This window comes from Corvus hawaiiensis, chromosome 11 (assembly GCF_020740725.1).
Source record: "Corvus hawaiiensis isolate bCorHaw1 chromosome 11, bCorHaw1.pri.cur, whole genome shotgun sequence".
Classification (NCBI taxonomy): Eukaryota; Metazoa; Chordata; class Aves; order Passeriformes; family Corvidae; genus Corvus; species Corvus hawaiiensis.
The window spans coordinates 15350054-15360706 of NC_063223.1; the positions used below are offsets into that span (position 1 = coordinate 15350054).

The window sequence follows — 10653 nt, forward strand, 5'->3', positions numbered from 1 at the left end:
GTATAGTAAAATACTGATGTGAATCAGCCTGAATTGGTTTTGACCAATACATATGTAACGTGCTGAAAGAAATGTTTGCTATATGTTTTCCAAATCAGTGCCAGAATGCCAGTGGGATAAAACCAGCCCCCTTTTTTCATTATCATGTTCGCTTCACTTACTCCAATCAGTCAGATCACTAATGATAATATTATTTAATAAAACTATTTTTTCTAAATTATTGAGGCATTGCCTAACGAAACTTTTCCTTTGAAATGTCTTCTTGATAGGGGAACAGTGTTTTAGGGGTTCAGTGAAAGCCAGAGGTGGTACATGTAGCAGAATTCCACTGCAGTTCTGGGGAAGGAGTTTTTCTAGTAAACTCTGTTCTCCTGAACTCAGTACAATTTCACCCTGGGTTTAAATAGGATTTAACCCTAAATGCTGGAGCCAGCATGGGTGTAAAAGACTTCTATAAAACAGCTAACTGAGTGCAAGTATTTGGAGCATTTGGATCTGAGTGCAGTAACACTGCTCTGTTAGAAGTTCTTTGAGGTTTTGTGCTTTGCCCCCTTTGGAGTTTTAGTAGCAATGTGGATGATGATCCAGCCTTAAAATAGCCTGAGGGTTTTCCCATTGCAGAGGACGTATTCTGCATGTTGCATGAAGGAAAAGAATTTTTTTGCCTAGTTGAATTTCCTGGTAATTTTCTTCAGTTAAAGTGTGGTGTTTTCCTGAAAAAGTGGAGGCATAAAATTCACCCAGACCTATGAAGGTCCAAGCAGTCCTGACTGGAGGAACAGACAGAACTTATTGTCAGCTTGGAGCCTTTCAGGTGGAGTCTCTCCTCAGCAGCATGGTGGAAAGAGATTTTTCACCGTTCAGTATGGAGAAGCTCAACTGTGGGATTATTTTCTGATACAGATATGAGGTGGCTTAAATGACAATACAGTGTAGTTTGCCTTTGATAAATGTAAAAGAAAAGACTCCAGGTATTTATAGTACTTGTGGTTTTTTTCTCTAGGAGTCATGTCTCTGAAAATATAGGTGAATGGCAAAAAATGTATGATAGCAAAGAGCCTCACAACTTTCCACTACCAGCAGAGTTGAATGATACATTAACTGAATTACAGAAGATTATAGTTCTTCGGTGCTTAAGACCAGACAAGGTAAAATGATCCATTATGGAGTGTTTGTAGACTGTGCCATGCCTTGTAGCATAGTTTGCACTTCCTGTTCCAGTAACTCATCTGTTCTTCATCATATTTATTAAGAAAGTAAATGCTGTTCTTATTTTTCAAGTAACCAATACAAACACAAGCATCAGGTGAAGTCTTTTTTTCTGATGTAATTTAATGAACCTTTTGGAGGATTCTAATTTTTATAGTTTTCTTGAAGTATTTGTTTGTGGCCAGGCTGTTCCCTGGTGCACCCAATATGCTTGAGAACAGGACATACTAGTCTGAAAAAAATACATAGGGTACCTACTACCATGTGCTTTCATACAAAGGATTTTTAAGGCAAAAAGAGATAAAGTGTGTTGATTCCAACAACCAAGATGAACTTTTAACAAATTCTGTCTTTGGTGCACTTAACAAATTGTATTGCATTTTCTTTATGAACTATCAGTGTTAGAATTTTAGGCATGTTGCAATTGCTCTCTAGAATTAATTAAAAATTATTACATTAATATTTTCTAAGGGAGAATATGCTTGTCCTCCACATCAGGAAAAGCCTGAATCAAAGTCTTAATGTTATTTGAAGTACATTATTCTTTATTTTCTAAAAACATTATTATTCCTATTGTAAGGAAAAATTAAGGGGGGAGGTGTCAACAAGAGGTGAAACCTTTGCTTCTGGATCATTCTGCAAGACTCAAATCTCTGGATATCAGAGAAGTGTCTGTAGCTTTAGGAATTTGGCATAAAAGATGGTGTCAGATTTGCAGTTATGTCTATGTTAACGGTTTGTATTTGCCTTTTTTCTACCAGATTGGTCCAGCTATAACAACATTTGTTACTGAGAAACTGGGAAAGAAATTTGTAGAGCCACCGCCTTTTGATCTAGCAAAAAGTTACTTAGATTCAACTGCTACAGTCCCTTTAATATTTGTGCTGTCTCCAGGAGCAGATCCCATGTCTAGTAAGTATACATAGAAAGAGAGAACAGAAATGTAGCACAGCTTTTCAATTTATAGGCCTGAAATTCCCCTTCAATGCACAATGAGGATTATTTTGCACTTCTGCAAGTTGATTTGAGTGCATTATGTCAGAGTGGTAGAATTCTGTGCCCCTTAAAAATGGGAATTTGTATGTGCGTGTAAACAAAATAGTAATAGAAGCTTTTCAATATTTTTTTTTCTGACATAACTTCTTTTTAATGAAGAATCTTGTGCTTTCTGTTCAAGGCCTCCTGAAATTGGCAAATGACAGAGAGATGGTAGGAGATAAGTTTCAGTCCATCTCATTAGGACAAGGACAAGGACCAATAGCTACAAAAATGATTCAAACAGGAATGGAAGAAGGAACCTGGGTTTGTTTACAAAATTGTCATTTAGCTGTCTCCTGGATGCCAATGCTGGAGAAAATATGTGAGGAGCTTAACAGTGAAAAATGTCACCCAGAATTCAGACTTTGGCTTACAAGTTACCCTTCACCAAAGGTATATGTATTGCCCAATAATCTCTGTTTAGGGAAAGTTGATGGCATTTTTAGGGAATTTTTATATACCTGAATGAGCTGATAATACAAAACTTCTCTGAAATGTAATGAGGCTTTGAAGAGATAATTTAACCAAAAAAGGAAATTTAAAAAATAATTACAAACATGATAATATCAAGCTTCCTTTGTAATATTTTGATACTGTGATGTGCAATGTTTTGTGTACTACTCAGTGGAGCTGCAATCTGTCAGCATATATGATTAAGAAGGTTTTTTTGCTCTCACACAAATTCAAAAATTTAATCTTGCGTTTCATTTGTGAAGTGTTGAACACCAATAAAACATTCTAAAATACAGGTTTGTTATTTACAGCAGAGTCTTAGTTTCTTGATGCCTTGGAGAATTTTTTATAAGCTGTTGATCTTTAAAATGTAATTTTTTGCAGATAATTGTTTATGTAAAACAGAACAATAATATCTTTTTAATATAGAATCTGTTCCATGCTTTCTGAATGCAGTTTTGCTATTTTTTATTTGTAGTTTCCAGTAACCATTCTGCAGAACGGGGTGAAGATGACAAATGAACCTCCTACTGGTCTCCGGTTAAACCTGCTGCAGTCATTTCTTTCTGATCCTATTTCTGATCCTGAATTCTTTGCTGGATGCCCTGGAAAGGAGCTGGTAATGTGCTTATCTCTTGAGAAGTTTTTGGGGTTTGCGGTTTTTTTATCCACATATATATTGATTTCTGTCCAGTGAATAATTGCAAACTAAAATTTTTACTATGGTTTTGGAAATTAGGTTTTGCTGTGATAAAGTTAGTTAGTTAAGAGTTACCTCTGCCAGGTAATTTAATGTAGCAGTATTTAAAATGGTTTCTTAGGCTTTATTAAATCACTTACATGTTACACACACATAGTACACAATGTACATGGACTCTGAACATTGATGACAAGGGCATGTCTGTCATTATTGAGGTGATAAGCACTGAGGAGACCTTTTCTTGCTACCAGGGACCAAGTACTGCAGTGCCCATACATCTTATTGATCCCTGGTGAACCACTTAGCTAATCATTACCTGTGAAGGAAGTGAAAAACGGTGGGATCAGAGATATGAGTTATCAATATACATAGGTGTGACTGCATCTAAGGACTTGCATCAAAAGTACATTTGTACTGTGTGTTTGTCTAATGAACCTTAAAAATAAATACCTGGTGCTATTGGAATTCTTATGAAGTCAGTTGTCCTATACAGGAAAGAACATCATGGTACTTGAGGAACTGGTTAAATGTACTTGCATATGTGGCACTGTGTGTGCACTTGTTCCCAAGGCAAAAGCCACAAGGTACTTAGTGGTGGCCTGGATTTATACCTGGATGGAGCGTGGTAATCCAAAGGTGCTCTCTGCACAGCTTACACACTACCATGAGCTTATAGACTAGTTAATAATGATTTTCTCTTTTGTTTTTCTCAAAGATATGGGAGAAACTGCTCTTCGGAGTTTGTTTCTTCCATGCTCTTGTTCAGGAGAGAAGGAAGTTTGGGCCCCTTGGTTGGAATATACCCTATGGATTTAATGAGTCTGACTTGCGAATCAGTATCAGACAGCTGCAGGTAAAATCATTGATTACCTCCTAAACTCTGATCTTGCCAAGCACAGCTGGGAGTCACAAGGAGCAATACTGTGAAGTGTTCATAGATATTCAAGACTTCAGCTGTAAAGGCAAGGAATGTCAATCATATTATAAATATTTTCAAAATTACAAATGACACAAAAAATTCAGATTTCTACAGACATATGGAATATAATGAATGTATGTGAGTATTATAAAAGTTAAATTAGTTGTGTACAAGAGCTCACTGTTGCTCTACTCACTAAGTAGCACCATGTTAATGACAGTCACCTATTAGGGTGGTTAGTAGGATGAAATATTTTTTACATGTGTACTGGTAGTTAACAGAACCTCAGACTATTCTCCTTCCCTGATATGAAATGCTGAACACTACTTGACCCTGAACCTATTCTAGGCACTGTGTAGAAAAGTCAGGAGAGTTAAAACTGAATGACAGAAGTTGAGGCTGAAGATTGGAAAGTTACAAGAAGTTAATGAAAGAAATTGGAGGGTACTGAAGATTAAAAGATAAATTAAGTGAAATGCATGTTTATTTCTGGTGCAGAAAAGTGTCCATCTACAAAGCTTAAACTGGATAAACTATCCACTTGTAAATAAATCAAGAATGACTTGGATGACTGAGTAATTTTGATATTCATAAGAGGCTTTTAGTATTAACTCCTCTTGATTTTAAACAATAATTAAACCTGAAAATAAGATTTCAGAATTTGAATTTCCAACAGCTAGGGAGAAAACTCCATAAACTGCAGCTTACACACTCTATAGCTTCCAGCATTTCAGTCTGTTAGGTCACACTGTTGTTCTGCAGATGTTGCAAGTCTCTAGAATTGCTCATATTTCTGTTTCAGTTATTCATCAATGAGTATAGCCACGTTCCTTTTGAAGCTGTCTCTTATCTAACTGGGGAGTGTAACTATGGAGGTCGAGTGACAGATGACTGGGACAGACGTTTGCTGCTGACAATGCTGGATGACTTCTATAACCCAGATATAATTGAAAATCCTCGTTACACTTTTTCTCCCAGTGGCAACTACTATGCTCCACCCAAAGGCACATATGAGGAGTACATTGAGTTTATTAAGGTAAAAAGTAGCAACGAGATTTTGCGCTGTTTCGATGATGTGCTAAGAAAGCAATCCTTAAAGGCTTCTCTGCCTTAAAAAGGCAGTTTTGCAGCACATTAAATTGTGTGCTCAGGTTCCTGCCTGACATCTTTGTGTGATCCTTGCTATGATCTAGAATGTTTCTGAGACGGGATTAATAAATAGATTGGAGGACAGGTAGCATAGACAATTGAGAATTCCTTGGAAATGGCTTTCTGTATGAGAGGTGGTGGCTCAATCAGCAGTAATTCTGGCTGCAGATACCTGCCACTAAGGTCCTCACTCACCTGCAGTTGAAGTCAGTGGTAGTTTTTCACTCGACTTCTTAAAGAAACCTTGGATCAGATTCCTGCTGCTTAATGTCACACAGACTTCTTTTTTATTTTGCCCTAGAATCTTCCCTTTACTCAGCACCCAGAGGTATTTGGCTTGCATGAAAATGTGGATATTGCAAAAGATCTTCAGCAAACTAAGACCCTCTTTGAGTCTCTGCTTTTAACACAAGGAGGAGGCACTCAGGGAACTTCTGGGGGTGGTGACAGCACTCTTTATGCAATTGCAGATGATATTCTCAGCAAGGTATTGTATTATACAAATGACTTCAATTTCTCTTTTTACAAAGTAGAAATTCTTTAACTTGAATCTTCCTTAACTTGAGTCAGTGTAAAGTAGATTTCATGTTGAAAGAAAAGCATTCTGGAAGGAATTTAGTGCAATGTGAAAGTAAGAACTGGTGTGGCTGTAACAGACCACAGCTATATTTCAGTTGAAAGAAGTTTTATTAAATAGGCAGAAGACAGGAGAAGGAGAGAAAACAGAGCAAAAAGAACTTGAAAGAACAGTTCATTTGTTCACATGAACAAATTTAAAATTAATAAATTGAAACATATTTATAACTTTTCATGATATTAAAAATTCTCGGTTTTTTCTAAAAGATGAACATTAAAACCCCCATAACTTTTATTTAGATTGAACTACTGAACACTGTATTGATAAGATACTAATCAGAAAGTTTAGTGGTATCTATTGCTCTAAAAATCTTTACATTTGCATACCTTTAATGTAAAATCATAATGACCTGTGGAATGATTCTGAATGTGTTGTCATTTCTGAATGTGTTGTCAATTCCAGCTTCCAAAGGATTTTGACATTGAAAGTTGCCTAATTAAATATCCTGTGAGATATGAAGAAAGTATGAACACTGTGCTGGTGCAAGAAATGGAAAGATTTAACAAGTAAGAATGTTCTATTTTATTAAATGTACCAGAAATCATTCCATTTATAAAGAAAAATTTCCTACAAATCATATTCTCTAAGCCCTGTTATGTGAAATATTTTTTTTCTTCCCTTCTAATTGCCTGCAGTGATATCTGCAGTCCAAGCACCATTGCTCCTTGTAGACAGTCAGAGTGTAGGATAGATGTCTGGGAAAATGAAGTGGCAAAATTAACTGAAAGATAAAAGAAGGGAGTATGAGGAAGTACTGGGAAAAGAGAATGCAAACAATATTTTATATGCTTTTTCTTTTAACTTCATTTTCCCTTTCACAATCTTTATCTTCAATTTTATTTTATTTTATTTGTATTTCTGGTCTATAGAGTAATAGGGTTAGAAACTGTGATACATGCACAGTTATACTTTATGAAAGCTTTTCCATGATAGACATATTTCTGTGTATTTCTTTATTGTCTCATATGTGCTCTGTTTGACGTTTTTACTTTTTTCCCCCTTTTTCTTATGCCTTTTTTCCTTATGCCTGATTTTCACAATTATTCTCCTAAGACTACAAACCTAGAATTGCATTTATTTTTCTCCTTGGGTCCTCAGTCTCTTTTTTGACTTGTTTTCTAATTTTCTTTCTTATCTTCGCCTGCCTCTCCATTCCTTTTTCTGGTTTTTCTGTGTCCTCCTTCTTTTCCATTTGTCTCTTCACATCTGCTACTTAATTTTCTCCCAAATGCTCTCTGGCCATAAGTCTCCAAGTTATCCTTATTGCAGACCCTACCCACCTCTTCTTTTGCAATCTAAACCTTTTTCCTTCATCTAGTATATGGTGGATATATTTGGAGTTCCAAATTTATCCTCTTGCCAAACAATTCAGAGGATATCAGAGATAACAAAAGAATTTATTACTGTTCCTAGTCTTAAATAAATCTGCACAAATGCACAAATCCATGACTTTACAGACATGGCTTATTGTGCATATATCTATAGAGGTATATAGACATAAAAGCTGTAAAAGTACTGTAGATGCCTCCATAATCCACTTCTTTTATTTCTTTCCAGTGACACTGTAATGTTTAACAAATGGGGCAAAATGTGTGAAAATTGTTTTGTTTTTTAATTCTAGTTTAATCCGAACTATTCGCATTACTCTAATTAACCTGAAGAAAGCCATTAAAGGACTGGTTGTTATGGATGCTGACCTGGAGGCTCTGTCTGGAAGTCTCGTTGTTGGAAAAGTTCCTGAGAAGTGGGCACAGCATTCATACCCAAGTCTAAAACCTTTAGGGAGCTATGTCGTAGATTTGCTAGCAAGACTGAAGTTTTTACAGGTAACGTACTAGTGGCAGGGCTGCCAATTATTTAATCTACTTTTCCATATAGTTTTTCTTTATTGGGAAAGGAGTGATAGGCTTTGTTTAGATTTTCTGAGTACAATTATGTAGAAAATAGTCAAAGAGTATGGGATTCCTGTCTTTCTGATTATTCAATGTTTTGCTTTCCTCTCTCTAGGATTGGTATGAATTAGGGAAGCCTGCAGTTTTTTGGCTGTCGGGATTCTATTTTACTCAAGCTTTCCTAACTGGAGCCATGCAAAACTATGCTAGGAAGCACAGGATCCCTATTGACCTTCTAGGATATGAATTTGAGGTATGGACAAGTTATAAATTAATATTTTATTAATATGACTCCTGATGTGGTGAGATGTAGTAAGTAAATCCTAACTGAAAAGTTCATTTTGCAACTGACTGCAGTCTGCAGACATGCAATTAATTATTTGGTAAGGCTGGCAGGACTAAAAAAAACATCTGTAGAAGAGGTATTCTTGACGTGATTAATTCTATCACTGGACACAGAGCTCCGCTCAAGAAAACAGCCTATCCAGTGTATATTTTCCTGTGTGATTAAAGCCTCTTTTTATAACCTACAAGAAAGGTGATTAACAAACCCAGAGAAGTCTGCTGTCTCTACAGATATGTTTAAAAGTAGCACTGAAAGGAAGGGTTACTGTATTATTCTCAGTTTGGATTGATCTGAAAATTGGCAATTGGCATAATAGTTCAAAAAGCAAAAGAGCTGTGAAAGTTTAATGATGTGGAACACTTATTTCTTGCAGGTTATTCCTCAGGATACTGCTGATCCTGCACCAGAAGATGGTGTTTACATCCACGGATTATTTTTAGACGGAGCTCGCTGGGACAGGGCCAAGTCAGTAGCCAAGTGTTTTATTGTGGTTCTGGAAAGTTTTTTTCAGTGCTCAAACAAGACTGGTTTAAATATTTTAACTGATACTTTTCATATTACTGGAATAACACACCAAATTAAGTCCTCTTTCATGCATGGAAAATGGGCAAGAAAAACCAAATGAGCAAGCAAGTAGCAACCAAAAAACACCCACCAAACCCCTCAAGCCACAAACAATTGCTTTGTTGCTTTCTCTCTCCAGGGGAATGTTAACTGAGCAGTACCCCAAAGTGCTCTTTGATGCCATGCCTATCATTTGGATAAAGCCAAGTGAGTATGATTTCTCTGATGCCTGAGCTATTCAACAAGAAAGTGCAACAATGGTTTCCTTTTCTTGCTGAAGATCCCTGAGGAGTACTTTTGACTGACTTACAGAGACTGAGTGTTTTACCTCGTGTGATGTAGCAGGGTTTGCTCAGGTTATTTGTAGCTCTGTGATAGCTGTCTTTCCTACTAGGAAAATAATTTTCACAACTCCTGTTTTCTTTGATTGCGAGGACTAAATCCCTGTTTTTATTTATGCACAAAATCAGGACTTACTACTGCAACTGTTGCAACTTAGGTGTTAGCAAATAGGCAGTATTAAAATTTGCTACTTTTTCTGCTTGAGCCTTCTCTTGAGGTTGGATGAATTTGTTCAGACCTGCATGATTTTAGGCTTTGTACAAGTTCCATGTAAGCAGTCTGGGCATACAAAGAGTTCCTGCAGAGTTCTGTCCTTGGATATCACATGACTTGAATTGCAGTGAGGTTCTCTGGCAACTGGACCAGAATTGTTGTAGAGCTATGAAAAACTCATGCATAAGCCATGTATTAACTAGGTAACTATTCAGATTTTACTGTGTGTTGGAGTATTGCAAAGCTGGTAGAATCACAGGAAGGCATTGAGTCCTGAACACAAATTGTAGCTAAATTAGTTGGGTTTAAGAACCAAACAAACCACACAAGAAAACACAAGAAGAAAACCAGGTAATTTTGTTCTATTGCTTGCAAAACCATTTTGCATTTTTATTTACCTGTAAAGGTGTTACTGTAAATACTTAACGTTTGCATGTAGATTATGTTTCTGCCAAATCGATCTGCTGAATGTAATGCATTATTTTGGGTTTTTTTGAAGCTGTAAAATCGGACATAAAGGAGTCTAATGCCTATGTTTGCCCACTCTACAAGACAAGTGAGCGCAAAGGGGTCTTATCCACTACTGGGCATTCCACCAACTTCGTCATTGCTTTGAAGCTCAACACGGACCAGCCAGTCCAGCACTGGATCAAGAGAGGCGTAGCCTTGCTGTGCCAGCTGGATGACTGACTGCGGACAGTTCACATACAGACTTCACAACATCTTGTTCTCTTTGTTGGCTTAGAGAGGAAGTGGAACTTAGTGTGTAAAAGAAACATCCGGAGGTTTTTGTATTGTAAGAGGGCATACAAATACTTTCTGACCCTCAAGCTTTTGACTTAATTGAGTATGTATTATTATTATGACCATCTTTACAATCTGTAAGCAATACAGCTGGGATTTTAGCCCTTGGGAATATTATTAAAGTGTGAACATCCATTTTGTGCATTAGTTGAATATCACAAAACATATTTTCATGGAAAATGAAAGTAGCCTGTGCTGAGAGAAACATTACAGGTAATAAACTTGATTCTGCACTTTTATTTTCTTTAAAAATAGTTTTTAAAAATTACTGGAGCATTCTTTCCTGATCTCCTCTAGCAAAGAACTGTTTCCACCTTGCATTCAGATACAGCCATCATTAATTCTGTGTATGGATCCCTCCATAAAATACGGTAGGAATAAGTGAAG

At 36.6% G+C, this 10653-nt stretch overlaps 1 protein-coding gene across 1 annotated transcript in view; it reads left to right on the forward strand.

Moving 5' to 3' along the window:
* DNAH12 (dynein axonemal heavy chain 12) overlaps nt 1–10401 on the forward strand; it is a 59558-nt gene extending 49157 nt beyond the window's left edge. Inside the window, exons 63-75 of the mRNA XM_048315555.1 lie at nt 1004–1148; nt 1971–2121; nt 2387–2640; nt 3179–3319; nt 4116–4253; nt 5122–5355; nt 5770–5955; nt 6508–6611; nt 7727–7931; nt 8113–8250; nt 8717–8808; nt 9047–9114; nt 9962–10401. Of these exons, the coding sequence (XP_048171512.1) occupies nt 1004–1148; nt 1971–2121; nt 2387–2640; nt 3179–3319; nt 4116–4253; nt 5122–5355; nt 5770–5955; nt 6508–6611; nt 7727–7931; nt 8113–8250; nt 8717–8808; nt 9047–9114; nt 9962–10152 (2047 nt within the window). The 3' untranslated portion in view covers nt 10153–10401. The remainder of the gene's footprint in view (nt 1–1003; nt 1149–1970; nt 2122–2386; nt 2641–3178; nt 3320–4115; nt 4254–5121; nt 5356–5769; nt 5956–6507; nt 6612–7726; nt 7932–8112; nt 8251–8716; nt 8809–9046; nt 9115–9961) is intronic.
* Nucleotides 10402–10653: the final 252 nt, after the last annotated feature.